Source organism: Bison bison, unplaced genomic scaffold (assembly GCF_000754665.1).
Source record: "Bison bison bison isolate TAMUID 2011002044 unplaced genomic scaffold, Bison_UMD1.0 scf7180017864139, whole genome shotgun sequence".
Classification (NCBI taxonomy): Eukaryota; Metazoa; Chordata; class Mammalia; order Artiodactyla; family Bovidae; genus Bison; species Bison bison.
In genome coordinates, this window is record NW_011494711.1 from 7,562,808 (window position 1) to 7,580,598 (window position 17,791).

A 17,791-nucleotide genomic window follows, 5' to 3' on the forward strand; every position below is an offset into this window, starting at 1 on the left:
TTTCAAGTCAAGAAGCATAGCTCAAGGTTACTTTTTATAGCTATAGAAAGCACAGCCATATGAAATGAGAAACTGAACTTAGAGATGCAGCTCTCTGGCTTTATTAAAAAGCTGTACCAATTTAATCCTATTAACAGTTTTCCTATACATTGTTAAATGTTATCTTGATTTTTCCATATTTTTGTTCAGTATCAACTTATAGCAACTTCCCTGCAGTGCTGTGCTAAGCCATAACTCAGACTTAAACAGACTCACCCCATCACCAGCACTGCTTTCTAAGCTTAAGTGGAATAGTCTTGCAGCACTTTGAGAGCATGATCCCACAAAAGTAAATCTCAAAAACTGTTATCTAAAGGTGTATGTTTTGATTCTCAATTTTTAAACACTTATTGGCCATTGACTAAATCAGCAATTTCTTGTATCAATGATGTCTGTGACTGATTTGCAGAAAACAAGTTACTAGACTTACTCAGCTACAGTTTCCTGCTTAGATGTTTCTTCTCCAGTATTACTAGACACTTCACTTTGATCCTGAACAGAAGGGGTACTAGTAAGTTGTGCTTGTTCTTCAGTAGAAATTGTTACTGTATTTTCATTATCTACAACAGTAGCAACAATCGAAGTAACCTCAGGCTCAGGAACAACTGGAACAGTTCCACTGACAGTACTAGAGGCAGAAGTGGAAGCACTGGCATTGGCTGCAGCAGCAGCTGCTGCTGCTGCGGCTGCTGCTGCAACAACAGCAGCTGCTGCTTCTGCAGCAGCCATGGTGCTCATTGTGGTTGGAATTTCTGTTGTAGGAACTGGGGCTGCTGATGTTGTGGTGCACTCTTCTTGTTTACTATATATTTAAAAAAGAGAAAACTGGTCAGTTCAATACAAATAATTGCAAACACAAATAAAGTCTGTTTAAAATTATTATAAAATCAAATGAATAAGAGAAACTAAAGGGAAAAAGGGCAGTATTGCCAAACTATTAAGCCATCTAAAAAGATTAAAACCACAGTATGAAACAGAATTACTTTAATTTGGCAAACATTTGTGATAACATATAATGCACTGATGCAACAATCTGCATTTCCAAAACCAATAATCATTTTCATTTACAAATGTCCTATCAGATTGTATTATGCCTTAAAACTCAATTTATATTGTAAATTTCTTTAAATTTTATTTCACCCACTGAAAGGAAAATCTGGGTAAACCAAGAGATAGATAAAATATTTCATCTGTTCTCAAATTAACCAAAATCAAATTTTGGACATTTCTGTAATGGTCTTAATTTGGTAAGGATGTAGTCCAAATTCAAATAACTATCTAGGAGCATCATGTGTGTATCTTGAGTAAATCTCTTCCCCTGTCCAAAATCCTCCAAAAATATCAAACTATCAGGCCTACCATGTTAAATACTATTTATACAGACAATTATAACAAGGATGTTATAGGAGGATGCTATAAATTTATAAATATGTACTGATGTCCAAAATTGCTTACCTGCTTTCTTCAGCTTTGATCATTGCTATTAAAGAGAAAAAAAGAAAAGTTATAAACACTACATAGTTTTTAAATACAATCACTGAAAACAACTTTAAAAGGAGATTAAAAGTTCCATACAGTAAGATTTAATTTACCAGCCTTAAAAAAAAAAAAACACAACACTACATTTACAGTGCGAGTGCTCTATAAATTCCAGGACAGAAATTAAAGAATAAAAACAAATTTTAAATAACAGCAGGTTTTAGGAGAGCTTCTTCCCACAATGCTACCTTCTCAAAGGCTGCTGGCTACTGCAAAAACACCCTCAAAGTATCTGCGTAATTCTGGAATAAAATAACATTTTCCTCAGGGATAAAACCATTTGCTTTTCTTTAAGATACTAAATTCAAAATGGGATTGAATGTATGTTATGAAATTCCAGCACATATATACTAGCATTGACAGGTAGATAGATAGTTATGCACACCAACTATTTGTAGTAGGGTTATATCAGAAATGAGCTTGACATTCCTTACATGAATGAAGTGGGAATCTACCTATCTACAATAGTATTATTAGCCAATGCTAGTACAGAAGTATAAATTGAGCTTTAAAGATCTTCACTCAGTATTTCAGATTTCAATCTAGTTAAAGTAAATTTTTCTTTACAGGTAACACAGACATCTCATTTATTCACAGTATTAGGGAATGAGGTGCTCCATGTAAATGATAATATAAGCTTAACTCCATGCAAGTTTTTGAAACTTGTCCCCCTTTAAAGGAAATGTGTTTAGAATGGCTGACAAAACACACTAAAGGTGTTATCACTACTAATTAAATTCTTCAGATAAAATGATCATCCAAGCGAATGAGGTGACACAGGGAAAAGTTAAATAGACAAAGATCACAGTGCCTTTAAGAAATGCTTATTCTCTTTCCTGTCAGATGTCATCTTATGTTTCAAACAGTCCCATTCTCCTACAATTTGTTTTTTCTAACCGGATATAGATTATGACACCAGATTGTATTAGAAGTCAGAGTAAAAAATAAATTCTCAATTCCTACCCATAATCTATTTTAAGTCCTAGGTTTTAATATTAGGTAATATTCATAGATTTGCAGGAATGTTCTGAATAGTTGAGGATGCTAGAATATTCTCCTTCTGTGAGGTGTGGCATTTTAATTTAATTCTTCCATAATAAACATAAAGGTTATTTTGCAATGTTGTGCTAAAATAAAATCAGCATTAAATGCAGAGTCTGACAATATGTTAACAAAGGTTCTCTATCTGCTAAATGAGTTAAGTCACATATTCCATGTATGCACCAACACTCTCAGCTGTCTTTAGAAATATTGTATATGATGTCTTTGTTCAATTATCGAATGACACTTTTTTTTGTCCAAGTACAATGTTAAAAAACTACAAGCTCATTTATAATATAACCCTTAAATGAAAAGAATTTTTTGAATTAGAAATTTCTCACTGCAGATTTATCCAATTATGGTTAGTGAACATTAGTGACATACTCTAAAAATGTTAAATAATGACAGAAAATGAATTATCAAAGCAGCTCACCATGCAGGTTTGATTTTGTAATAAGACTTCCAGCAACAATGGTATTCTGGTATCCTAGTTTCAGTGGAATCAAATCAAATAAAAATCTATTTAAAATCTATAGAACTGAGATCTAGAGCAACAAGAAAATAAGAGCCCATAAAACTGTTACACCATTTAAAACGTTCTAATCACTTAATTTTAAAAAATAAGACCTCTGATTGAACAATCCTATTTATGAAGGACTGTGAATAACACACACATATAAAAAGGAACATTAAAAATTATTTTTCCCTGTTTTACCTTCAAGATCTTCAAGTTCTTTAGGTTTGGCCCAGCGAGATTCTTTTGTTTGAGAATTGTAATAATAAGGCTTTCCAGAGTCAGACTTGTACTCCTTCCAAGGGCATTTAGATAAAAGTTGCTGAAGTGAAAAAAAATAAAAAATAAAAAAAAACTTCAGATAGCAGTAATAGATTTAGTCTGTTTTCATCATTTACATCACTGATTTTACTAGGTATTATCAACCCATACAATTCTAAACCTTGCAAGATGGTGACAATATAAACAACCACTGCAGGATACTTACTAAATAAGAGATGTTAAGTTATTTGGATGTACTATGTTTGTCTAAGGTAATGTACCTATTAAGGGGCAAAGACAAGATTCAAAACCAGGTCTATCTGATTTTCAAATCCAGATTTGAATGCTCTTGCCATTTACAACTCACCACAGGTAATAATTACCATCCATTTTCCACAAATACTAATACAAATAGGAAAAACAAAATTTAAGAGAAAGCAAAATCTGATTTAGTCATGTTTAGATTTCAGTTTCACAAACAATTTATCACAAACCTATGTGACTACATCATGTAAGGAAGCAGTTTAAATAATACTTAAAACCCAACACACAGAACCTGTTATGGTGGTGGGATGAGAATTCTATTGAAAACAAATCTAATCAGTGTCTGGGGCAAATATCTATGGGATAAATAAAAATTTTATCATCTGCCAAATTCCCTTCCCAAATATTGCTATACTATCATTACTGTGGTGGCCTGAAAAACACTTTTTTACCTCTTCAAATTCTTAATTAAGAACGGGGGGGGGGGGGGGCGGGATAAGAAAAGATGCCAACTAGGAAAAACTTTCAAATATAGCTTTGAAATGCCAGATCAACTCTCACTTAGAACACCAGAGTTCCTAATTAAACCAAATGGAACACTGCTTACCCAGTTTATTCCTTCAATCTTACTTTCATATTTGTATAGTTTACAACATAAAATGAAATAATACATACTCAGGTGGGGGTTGTATTTTTCAAAGACATAATTTCCCATTCTAAAAGATGGAAGTATGTTAATTTAACTTCATCTCCATGACACTAGCTTCATTGGAAAAACATAAGCACCCAGAAGAAGACATCTGAAATCACTCAGGTTTGATATAAAGAGGAAGATAAAGACCAAGTGGAGAAAGAGTACTTTTTTCCTTTCAATTTAGTCTTTAAGTCACTTTTCTTTTAATTGATAGCCACCTGACAAAGGTTCCTGAGCAGGGGTAAAAATCAGTAAAAAAAAAAAAAAAAAAAAAACCAAAAAACTGGTTTGCTCACAGAAAGGAATGAATTTTGTCTTTTTTCTTACTGGTGTGACTGTACAAACCCTTTTCTCCTCTGAATGCCTTTGCAGCATTCTTTTCTGATATAAGTGGTACTATTCCTCACGTATGGATGTGAGAGTTGGACTGTGAAGAAAGCTAAGCGCCAAAGAATTGATGCTTTTGAATTGTGGTATTGGAGAAGACTCTTGAGAGTCCCTAGGACTGCAAGGAGATCCAACCAGTTCATCCAAAAGGAGATCAGTCCTGGGTGTTCATTGGAAGGACTGATGCTGAAGCTGAAACTCCAATACTTGGCCACCTCATGTGAAGAGTTGACTCATTGGAAAAGACTCTGATGCTGGGAGGGATTGGGGGCAGGAGGAGAAGGGGACAACAGAGGATGAGATGCCTGGATGGCATCACTGACTCGATGGACGTGAGTCTGAGTGAACTCCGGGAGTTGGTGATGGACAGGGAGGCCTGGCGTGCTGCGATTCATGGGGTCGCAAAGAGTTGGACACAACTGAGTGACTGAACTGAACTGAACTGATTCTTTGGAAAGCCAAATACATACCAAAACCCTTAAAATAAAAAAAAGGAATGAAAACTGTTTAATCTCTCTAACAAACTTTTACCTCAGCAGGAGTTTTAAGATCATCTGGTTTCTCCCAAGTAGACTGTTTTGTTTCAGTATTGTAGTAGTAGGTCCTTCCATCAGGTGATTTATGTTCAGTCCACATTGATTTCTAACGAAAAATATTAATACAAAGATTCAAATTATGTAACAGTGACAATGACAGTAAACATGAATGTTATTAGTTTCAAAGTAATATATGAAGAAATTAAAAGTATAAAATGGGCATACTTTTGAATAACTGATCAACATAAGTAGGGAGGTAACTGAAAATAGAATATTTTATAAGTACTTCAAAAGCAGCATGGATGAGTTCAGGTTTTAGGATCTCTTCTACAGTCTCAAAATTATAAGGCTACAACTGCTTATATAACTACTACACATAAGACAATCTTTCAGTAACACAATTCTACACCTTGTGGATAAAAGAGAATATGTGAATGAGATGCTAATGCAGTACAAGAGGATTGACCGTGAGCTCAACAACTCTAACATAAAGAATATTTACATAAAGTTGAAGAAAGTTCTAAACTGACACGCAATAAAGATGCAGGAGTCCAAACTGGAAAGGATGCCTCTGGATGACAATCAGAATTTAATTATCGACAAGGTGAAATTCAACAGGGATAAAATGTGAATTCAAATGCCTCAACACAAGACGAGAACATTTTACAGAAACTACTTTGATACAGAATACATATTCACTAGTGGTAAGAACCTACTAAAAGGTGTTAGTAAGACTTCAAGTATCAATAGATGTGATACTTCATGGTTACAAGCTCTGTAAGGTCACCATATAAACACACGCAGGCTAACATATAATAATAAAAGGGGTTGCAAAGAACTTTTGAGATGATAGATGTCTATATTCTTGGTGATAATTCCATGGATGTGTATTTATTCCCCAAATCATCCAGTCATACACATTTAGTATGTACATTTTTTATATGTCAATAATAATAGTGTTTTTTAAAAAGTAATTTTACAAAGAATCATGAATGAATGAATGAATTACTGGATGAGATCAAAGGTACTAAGCCCAATTCTGGGCATCAGATTTTTCAGATGGTAACAGACTAAAGTGTGCTTTAAAAAGGGTTATAAAAATGATCTCTACTAAATGTCTTCAATCCTCTAAGAAAGAAAAGGTAAAATCACTGTCAAACTATCACAATTTTTACCACTCAGATTTATGTTAAACTTTTTGAAAGGATTTATTCTTATTTAGGGGCTTTCCACGTGGGGCAAGCAAGTGGTAAAGAACCTGCCTGCCAATGCAGGTTGTTAGATGTAAGAGACGCAGGTTCCGCTGGGTCCGGAAGATCCCTCGGAGGAGGGCATGGCAACCCACTCCAGTATTTTTGCCAGGAGAATCTCATGGACAAAGGAGCCGGCAGGCTACAGTCCACAGGGCTGCACAGAATCAGACACAACTGAAGCGACCTGGCACGCATACACACATTCTTAATTAAGACTTGGTTTCATCCCCTATAACTTTTGTGAATACATAAAAAGGAAAATAGACAAATAAAATAGTCTATTTCTCAAAATTTACACTGAGGATGCTTACTGTAACTAAGTTGCTAACGTCTATTATATTTCTCCATAATGTAATTCCCTGCTGAATACTAAGAATCTTCCTAGCAATGCAGCATTACTTACAAAACAAAACAAAATAAGCCATAAAATATCTGAAAACCATTGGTACTGGTTCTTAACTTTCTTCTTAACGATTAAAACTGCCCCCTATCTTCCCTTCCTTATCAACTTTATTGAGTAATAGAGTAGATCTGCCTTTGATTTCTGCTTTGGGAACGTAGCTAAACACATGATTTCATTGCTTTTCCTATTCTCTCACCATAACCACTTTATTCCTAGCTGATAAAAGAGTGTTGTGTCATTATTTTCATGTCATGATTTTCTTACAAACCACTGACAATCTTCTGATGTTGGTATTTTTGCTGTTCAATCATGCACAACTAGGCTGGAGAACAGAGAGCACAGGACAACATGAATGGTAGAATGCATTCCAGTTTCAAATGTGTTAAATGTTACAATACACTAACTAAAAACTAAATCAGGGTTTCCCTGGTGGCTCAGCCTGCCAATGCAGGAGACAAGGGTTCCATCCGTGATCCGGAAAGATCCCAAATGCCACAGAGCAACTAAGCCCATACACACAACTATTGAGCCTGTGCTCTAGAGCCCAGGAACCGCAACTACTGAAGCCAGTGTACCTTAGAGCCCATGCTCTACAACGAGAGGCCACCACAATGAAAAGCTTGCACACCCCAACAAGACAGTAGCAGCCCATGCTTGCTGAAACTACAGGAAAGTCTGTGAAACAACAAAGACCCAACATATCCAAAATATATAAATAGTTAAGAAACATTTGCAAAATGTGGGAATGGAAAATAAGAAAAGACAACCTAAAGGGACTTCTCCGGTGGTGCAATGGATAAGAATCCGCCTGCCAGCGCGTGGGACATGGGTTTCATCTCTAGTCTGGGAAGATTCCAATGCCATGGAGCAACTAAACTACTGGGCCCGAGAGCCCAACTACCAAGCCCACGTACTGCAATTACTGAAGCCCAATCTCTCTAGGGAGCCTAAGCCTCAACTACTGAGCCTGCGTGTCACTACTGAAGCCTGTGCACCTAGAGCCTATGCTCCACAACAAAAGCAGCAGCCAGCACAATGAGCAGTCCGTGCACCACAATCAAGAGCTCGCCCCAACTAGAGAAAGCCCAAACAGAGCAACTAAGAACCAAATGATTATAAATACATAAATACACACACACCGAAAAAAGACAACTTGAGTATATAAATCAATGTAATTTTAACAAAACTAGGTAAGGTAAGATGATTATTTTCTGTAATTCCTGAAAAGGGAACTAGAGTTATGTGAAGGAATTAGAGATAGCCATTAGAATTCAAAGAAATTACCTGACCAAATTTTTTGGGCTGTTTAATAACAAAATAACTAGCCCTTCTGAGACTTGTTAATAATTCCATTCCATAAACAGTCAGAACCTTACAGGATGGATTTCTGAATGATGTAGCAGGATAGTTAGGTTACTGCAAAAGTGAAAGTGTGAAAGCATTAGTTGCTCAGTCGTGTCTGAGACTTTTAGACCCCATACCAAGTTCCTCTGTCCATGGGATTCTCCAGGCAAAAATACTGGAGTGGGTTACCATTCCCTTCTCCAGAGGATCTTTCCGACCCAGGGATTGAACTCAGGTCTCCCACACTATTGGCAGATTCATTACCATCTAAGCGACGAGGGAAGCCCCTAGATAACTGCAAGTGTATTTAAATTCCTTAACTTGTTTCAGCACCTTCGCAGAATATGACAACTACAATTTCTCTGGAGCCAACATTAAATAATTGCTGAAAATGAAATCAAAAAGTGATACAGTAAGAGATATATATGGAAGCTTCTTCAACTGTATGGGTAATGCTTACTTCATAAATTAAATGGTGTTAACATAGATAAACAAACATATGAAATAACAGAATGAAAAAGGAAAGGACTATGTGCTCTTCATCAAAAATGGGAAGAGAAGATACACAACAGTAAGCAATTTAGCATTCACTACCTATTACTTTCTTTGAATTTTAAAAGCAGGTAAGACCATTATCTTCATTTTACAAATTAAAAGAGCAAAGCTTACAAGGGTTGACAACTTGCTCACAGTGATTCAGGAAATAACACTGTTTCAAGCCTGCATTAAGGGACAGTCTAATAGACAAATTCATGACCAACTATTTAATATTAAGCCCTGTACTAACTGCTTTGCATCAGTTATCAGTTAACTCTTTTAATAATCCTTTTTAATAACCCTTTTAAAAACCCTATGAGGTAGGTACCATTTACCAGCTTCACTTTATGGAAGAGAAAAGGGAGCATAAGAAAGTAAAGTAACATGCCCAGGGTAATATAGCTAGCTTGAGTTCCTAACACTGTCCCAGCCCAAAACTAAGGATCAAGGGTCCAGCTCTTTGTATCAATAGAAATTGAATCATTCCAGACAGGAATATAAATTCTGTATAAATGTCTTAAGCAATATACCAAATTCACTTATAAAAGTCAATTTTGGAGTGAGAAAAGTCATTTATCTGATAAAATTTTTCACTCTTTTACCTTAAAAATATCTAATCTGCAACTTACAGTAAAATTATGTTTCTGGTCAAAACTCGTAATATTTTAAAAGCTTAAAAACAAATATATCTGAATGTTGAGTGGCATAAAAAACATTATCAACAACTAACAACTACAAAGTTATTTTCATAGGCTAAAATATGACCTAGGCAAGTAGTTACTAAGTATTGACAGTCATGTTAATATAGGCTATTTATAAAACATTTGCCTACAAAATTACTGTTTTTTAAAAAACATGAGTTCCCCAAAGCAATAAGTATAAGTTACCTATCAAAGACTTAAGATAATAACCACCCAAGGACAGTTCAATTACAGTCCCCCATTCATACTATAAACTCAGATCTGCTTTTAATATAATGAAAAATATGCAGTGCTAACTAAAAACAGTAAGACACTGTAACAAATGATGTAGTGGCACAATATATACCGAAATATCTGAGAGGAAAAAAAACAAAAACAAAATCCTGGGTATAAGGGGGGAAAATGCACATACATAATTATCAAGAGACCTTACATACTTTTCAGAGTCAAAAAAGCTAGTCAACAACTGGGCTGTGAATAAACTCAGCACATTCAAACTCAAAATGTGAACATTTATACAATGTATAAGCTCAACTGAATGAAAAAAAAAAAGCTAAATCAGTTTTTAAAAATGACTAAATAAAACACCAAGAAATGTAGAAAAGCCGCTCACTACTCTAAATAAGGAAAACAAACCACAGAGAACAGATTCACAACCAATTTCAAAATCTAGAGGAAAAGATTTCCTCCCAAACTATTTACCAAAATTCACCCAAAAGAAAAACATCACACTTGAATATTTCAGCTACCATAGATGCAACTGAAAGAAACTTAAACCAGCTGACTTTACAGCAGAACGCTATGGAACCTTTTAAGAATAGAGTATTACAATATTATTTCAGATCACAGAAAGAGATGAAAAGCTCTCTAATATCATATAAGAAACAAATTGCCAGTCCAGGTTTGATGCAGGATACAGGAAGCTTGGGGCTGGTGCACTGGGATGACCCAGAGGGATGGTATGGGGAGGGAGGTGGGAGCAGGGGTTCAGGATGGGGAACACATGTACACCCGTGGCGGATCCACGTTGATGTATGGCAAAACCAATACAATATTGTAAAGTAAAAAAACTAATAATAATAATAATAAAAAAATAAAGCTCGAAAATTGAAAATCTAAAAAAAAAAAAAAAAGAAAAGCTCTCTATAAGAGTAACAAAGCACAAAAGAAAAGTATCAAAAAAGAAAAAGCAGGTAATGATGCTTATAAATGTTAAGAATTAAAATATTAGCCAAGAGGATTCTACAATGTATACACTTTGAAAAAGTAGAATTTATTATATAAAAGTGCTAGGGTAATTCAATATTAGGCAATGTGTAAAAGTATTTCTATTAACAAATTGAAAAAAAAAAAAATCCACCATCAGAGGATCACACCAATAGACTTGTAACAACCTGGTGGCTCAGACAATAAAGAATCTGCAATGCAGGAGACCCAGGTTCCATCTCTGGGTTGGAAAGATCCCTTGAAGAAGGGAAATGGCAACCCACTCCAGTAATCTTGCCTGGAGAATTCCATGGACAGAGGAGTCCGGTGTGCTACAGTTCATGGGGTCAAAGAATTGGACAACTGAGCTACTTTGACTTTCACTTTTCACAACCAAACTACATCCTGAAAATCATGGTGATTTACAAGTCTTTCAAAAATAAACAGAAACAAAATTCTCAAATAATACAATAATAAAAAGAAAAATATTTAATTATCCAGTGACTGTGATAATATAGCTGGCTGTGAGATACATCATACCTGCACATGCATTTATTTTGCACCTGAGGCTTAAAATACAGAGCAACAATAGAAAAATATGGGCGAACAAGATGAAAAAAGATTTTAATATACCTATCTCCTTAGGGAGATTAAGCAGATTAGATATGCCAAGATACAGAATAACAAAATAACTTTAAACTGTCAACACAAAAAAATACTCCTAAAATTGGTCTTGACACAGAACATAAGTGAGGCTTTAATAAACTGCAAAGAATTAACATCTTATACACTGTGCTTAAGGCAAAAAGGTATGCGTTATAAAAAATAAATGACAGATGGACTTAACTAAAATTAAAAATTTCTGCTTTCACAAAGACAGTTCAAAGAACGAGAAAAGCCGCAAATCATTTGCAAAAGACACATCCATTTCAGTACTGTTAACCAGTGTAATTTACCAAATTATATTAAAAAAAAACAAAAAAAAAAACAACCTCTAAATTTAACAATAAACAAGTAAAAATATCTGGACATCTCAACAAAAAAAGAAATATAGATGCAACTAAGCATATGAAAACATGCTCAACATCATACATTATTATAGACCTGGAAATTAAAATGCATCACACACGTATTAAAATTTTTTAAAAAAGTAAAAAACAACAACAAAAAAAGCCCCTAAAAACACCAATAATATAAAATGTTGTGGGGCAACAGGAACATTCATTCACTGTTAATGAGACGTCAAAATGGTACAGTCACATTGGAAGACAGTTCAGCAACTTCTTATAAAAATAAATACAGTTCTGGGACTTTCCTGGTGGTCCAGTGGCTAAGAATCCACCTTGCAGTGATGCAGGGATGGTGGGCTTGATTCCTAGTCTGGAAACTAAGATCCCACGTGCTGTGGAGGAACTAAGGCCTCAAACTGCAACTACTGAAGCCCATGCATTCTAGAGCATTCATGACACAGCTACTGAGCCTGAGTGCTGCAGTTACTGAAACCCCATGCACTCTGGAGCTCACATACCACAAGTACTAAGCCCACGCACCACAACTAGAGTTCATGTGCTGCAACAAAAGATCCTGCATGCCACAACTAAGACCTGATGCAGTTGAATAAATCTTTTCTTTTTTCAAACAGTAAATATACTCTTACTATATGAGAAAAGGCCAACAGAGGATGAGATGGTTGGATAGCATTACTGACTGAATGGACATGAGACTGAGCAAACTCCAGGAGATAGTGAAGGACAGGGAAGCCTGGCATGCTGCAGTCCACAGGATCACAAACAGTTGGGACACAACAGAGACTGAACAACATACGATGAAGCAATCACGCTCTGTGATATTTACCCGAATGAGGTGAAAACTTTTCCATATAATTATCTGTACATAATATTTGTAGCAGCTTTATTCATAATTGCTAAAACCTGGAAGCAACCAAGATGTCTTTTAATAGATGAACGACAAACTGTGGCATACAACAGTTGTGGAGGTGGGAAGAGAGATGAAGAGGAATAGCACAGAGGATTTTTAGGACAGTGAAACTATTCTGTATGACACTGCTGTGTGGAATACATGTCACTAAACATTTGTCAAAACTCACAGAATGCATAACACCAAGAGTGACCCTAATACAAACCGGACTTTGAGTGATAACGATGCGTCACTGTATGTTCACCAACTGCAGTAATGTACCACTCTGGTAAGAGATGCTGATGGTAGAGAAGGTTGTATGTATGTGAGATTCTCTACTTTGCACTCAATTTAAGATTTCTCCAAAAAAACAACAGGCAATTTGAACAACAACAAATCCTACATCTAGAAGCTGGAAAAAAAACACTACCTAGTAAATAGAGAAATCAAATGAAGAAAACAGAAAACAAGATATTGAGAGCTGAATAACAACAAAACCCTTTTACATTAAAACTTAACAGAAATCGAATACTTACTTATTGCCCCTACTCAAAAAAAAAAAGGACAATGATGGCTATTATGATCTCTAATTGCATGCTAAATAATTATTAAACCTCTGTAACATTAACATCTGGAAGAACCCAATAACTGCTAAGAAAATTGGAATGGTAACACCAAACCATTACCTTTAAAAAGTACTAGATCCAAAATCAACCTTAAAAGCTTTTGTACAGCAAAGGAAACCATCCACAAATTGAAAAAACCACCTACCAAATAGAAAATATTTGCAAATGATACAACTGCTAAGAGGTTAATATCCAAAATATAAATAGCTAATACAACTCAACACCAAAAAACTCCCCAAACAACCCAATTAAAAAATGGGCACAAGACCTAAACAGCCATTTTCCCAAGGAGGAAAAGCAGTAGGCCAACAGATACATGAAGAGAGATGCTTGACATCAAGTGACCATTAAGGAAGTGCAAATTAAAATTACAGTGAGATATCACCTCACACCCGTCAGAATGGCTATCATTGAAAAGAATGCAAATAACGTATGTTGGCAAGGATGTACAGAAAACAGAACCCTCATAAATGCTGGAGGGAATGTAAACTGGTACAACCACTGTGGAAACCAGTATGGAGATTTCTCAAACAACTAAAAACAGAATTACCATATGACCCAGCAAGTCTACTCCTGGGAAAATAAAAACATTAAATTTGAAAAAATACATGCACTCAAATGTTCACAGTAGAATTATTTACAGTTGTCAGGGCAAGGAAGGAAACTAAGGGGTCTATCAACAGATGAATGGATAAAGAAAAGGTAATGAAGGTGCACTGTGATAAACACACAGTGCACGCACACACACACACACACACAGACCTGTGCGTGCACAAACAATGGAATACTATTCAGAAAACCACTAGATCATTTAGATAGGACCTAAATCAAATCCCTTATGATTATACAGTGGAAGTGACAAACAGATTCAAGGGATTAGATCTGATGGAGTGCCTGAACAACTATGGACTGAGGTTCGTGACACTGTACAAGAGACAGGGATCAAGACCATCGCCAAGAAAAAGAAATGCAAAAAGGCAAAATGGCTGTCTGAGGCGGCCTTACAAACAGCTGAGAAAAGAAGAGAAGGTAAAGGAAAAGGAGAAAAGGAAAGATATACCCATCTGAATGCAGAGTTCCAAAGACTAGCACGGAGAGATAAGAAAGCCTTCCTCAGTGATCACTGCAAAGAAACAGAGGAAAACAACAGAATGGGAGAGACTAGAGAGCTCTTCAACAAAATTAGATATACCAAGGGAACATTTCATGCAAGGATGGATACAATAAAGGACAGAAACGGTATGGAGCTGACAGAAGCAGAAGATATTAAAAAAGGTGGCAAGAATACACAGAACTATACAAAAAAGATCTTCACGACCCAGATAGTCACGATGGTGTGATCACTCACCTAGAGCCAGACATCCTGGAATGTGAAGTCAAGTGGGCCTTAAGAAGCATCACTATGAACAAAGCTAGTGGAGGTGATGGGATTCCAGTTGAGCTATTTCAAATCCTAAAAGACGATGCTGTGAAAAGTGCTGCACTCAATATGCCAGCAAATTTTGAAAACACAGTAGTGGCCACAGGACTGGAAAAGGTCAGTGTTCTTTTCAATCCCAAAGTAAAGCAATGCCAAACTACTGCACAATTGCACTTATCTCATACGCTAGCCAAGTAACGCTCAAAATTCTCCAAGCCAGGCTTCAACAGTACGTGAACCGTTAACTTCCAGATGTTCAAGCTGGATTTAGAAAAGGCAGAGGAACCACAGATCAAATTGCCAACATCTGCTAGATCATCGAAAAAGCAAGAGAACTCCAGAAAAAACATCTGCTGCTGCTGCTAAGTCGCTTCAGTCGTGTCCGACTCTGTGATTCCAGATGGCAGGCCATCAGGCTCCCCGGTCCCTGGGATTCTCCAGGCAAGAATACTGGAGTGGGTTGCCATTTCCTTCTCCAATGCATGAAACTGAAAAGTGAAAGTGGAGTCGCTCAGTCATGTCCGACTCTTAGCGACCCCATGGACTGTAGCCCACCAGGCTTCTCCATCCATGGGATTTTCCAGGCAAGAGTACTGGAGTGGGGTGCCACTGCCTTCTCTGAGAAAAACATCTACTTCTGCTTTATTGATTACACGAAAGCCTTTGACTCTGGAAAATTCTTCAAGAAATAGGAATACCAGAGCACCTTACCTGCCTCCTGAGAAACCTGTATGTAGGTCAAGAAGCAACATTTATAACAAGACATGGAACAACAGACTGGTTCCAAATTGGGAAAGGAGCATGTCAAGGCTGTATACTGTCACTTGCTTACTTAGCTTATATGCAGGGTACATCATGCAGGGTACATCATGCGAAATGCTGGGCTGGATGAAGCACAACCTGGAATCAAGATTGCCAGGAGAAATATCAATAACCTCAGAAATGCAGATGATACCACTCTTATGGCAGAAAGCCAAGAAGAACTGAAGAGCCTCTTGATGAAGGTCAAAGAAGAGAGTGAAAAACTGGCTTAAAACTCAACATTCAAAAAACTTAAGATCATGGCATCCAGTCCCATCATTTCAATGGCAAATAGACGGAGAAACACTGGAAACAATAAAAGACTTATCTTTTGGGGCTCCAAAATTACTATAGATGGTGACTGCAGCCATGAAATTAAAAGACACCTGCTCCTTGGAAGAAAAGCTATGACAAACCTAGACAGCATATTAAAAAGAAGAGACATTACTTTGCCAACACAGGTCCGTCTAGTCAAAGCTATGTACGGTTTTTCCAGTAGTCATGTATAGATGTGAGAGTTGGACTATAAAGAAAGCTGAGCGCTGAAGAATTGATGCTTTTGAACTGTGGTGTTGGAGAAGACTCTTGAGAGTCCCTTGAACTGCAAGGAGATCCAACCAGTCCATCCTAAAGGGAATCAGTCCTGAATATTCACTGGAAGGACTTGTGCTGAAGCTGAAACTCCAATACTTTGGTCACCTGATGTGAAGAGGTGACTCATTTGAAAAGACCCTGATGCTGGGAAAGATTGAAGGCGGGAGACGAAAGGGATGACAGAGGATGAGTTGGCTGGATGGCATCACCGACTCGTGGACATGAGTTTGAGCAAGCTCTGGAAGTTGGAGACTTCCAGGACAGGGAAGTCTGGTGTGCTGCAGTCCATGGGATCGCAAAGAGTCAGACACGACTGAGTGACTGAACTGAACTGAAAGTAATTTTGAACTAGTTCTTCATGTTTTGGAATAGAAAGTGTGATTACATCAAACTAAAAAAGCTTCTGCACAGTAAAGAAAATAGCAAAAAATAATCTTTGGAGTGGAAGAAAATGTTTGTAAACCATATAACTGATACAGGGTTGATAGCCACAATACATAAGAAACTCTCACAAATAAATAGCAAGAAATCGCAAATAATCCAATTAAAGAATGGGTGAAAAAGGCATACAAATGGCCATAAGGTACATTAGATACTCAACATCGCTAATCAGAGAAACACAAGTCAAAACCATAATGAGATATCACCTCACACCTGTCAGGATAGCTGTTATCAAAAACCAAGAAATAACAAATGCTGGCAAGGGTGTGCAGGAATTGGATCCCCAGTATACCGCTGGTGGAAAGTAAGCTGTATAGCCACAATGGAAAACCGTATGGAAGTTTCTTATAAAATTGCACTTAAGCATATATAGTAGCTAAGAAATGGAAATAATCTAATTGTCCATGGATAAATTAATGAATAAAGAAAATATATATAAAATACACATACACACAAAACAAAACAATTTAGCCATAAAAATGAAATGAAATCTTGACAACTGCAACAAAATGGACAGACCTTGAAGGCTATGTGGAATAAGCCAGAGAGAGAAAGACAAGATTAATATAATCTCACTTACAAGTAGATTGTAAGAAAACAAAAAACCCAAGTTTACAGAAACAGAGAACAGATTGATGGCTGCCGTAGAGGAGGGTGGCTTGGCGGGTGAGAGAAATGGGTGAAGAGGGTCAAAATGCACAAACTTTTAGCTGTAAAACAAGGAAATCATGGGGGACAAAATGTACAGCATGGTGAGTATAGTGAGTAATACTGTTTCATGTCTTTGAAAGTTGCTTAGAGTAAGTCTTAAAATTCTACCTCACAAGAAAAAAAACAATGCTCATATGTTAACTAGATTTATTTATAGTAATCATTTAAAATGTATACAAGTACCATACTGAACCACTGCATTTACATCGGAAACTAATGTTTCATGTCAATTATACTTAATGAAAACACAAAAAAATTTCATAAGCTTTCCCCAATATTTACATGTCTTAGGACATATATCCTAGTGAGCACCTACTAGGGAGGGTAAACTGGAGTAAAGATGAAGTGAAAGTGAAAGTCACTCATTCATGTCCGATTCTTTGCAACTCCATGGACTGTGCAGTCAATGGAATTCTCCAGGTCAGAATACTGGAATGGATAGCCATTCCCTTCTCCAGGGGATCGTCCCAAACCAGGGATCGAACCCAGGTCTCACACTGCAGGCAAATTCTTTACCAGCTGAGCCATCAGGGAAGCCCAAAGATGAAGAACAAAGGGAAAA

At 36.5% G+C, this 17,791-nt stretch overlaps 1 protein-coding gene across 7 annotated transcripts in view; it reads right to left on the reverse strand.

The window, feature by feature from the left end:
- PRPF40A (PRP40 pre-mRNA processing factor 40 homolog A (S. cerevisiae)) overlaps nt 1-17,791 on the reverse strand; it is a 59,527-nt gene that overhangs the window by 18,107 nt on the left and 23,629 nt on the right. For 5 of the 7 annotated variants that reach the window (XM_010840007.1, XM_010840010.1, XM_010840013.1 and 2 more), the window contains 5 exons: nt 5,271-5,381; nt 3,335-3,455; nt 3,053-3,106; nt 1,495-1,519; nt 470-841 (listed from right to left, as the gene is read on the reverse strand). In XM_010840007.1, coding sequence (XP_010838309.1) covers nt 470-841; nt 1,495-1,519; nt 3,053-3,106; nt 3,335-3,455; nt 5,271-5,381 — 683 coding nt within the window. The remainder of the gene's footprint in view (nt 1-469; nt 842-1,494; nt 1,520-3,052; nt 3,107-3,334; nt 3,456-5,270; nt 5,382-17,791) is intronic. The other 2 variants (XM_010840012.1, XM_010840011.1) reach the window with 2 other exon arrangements.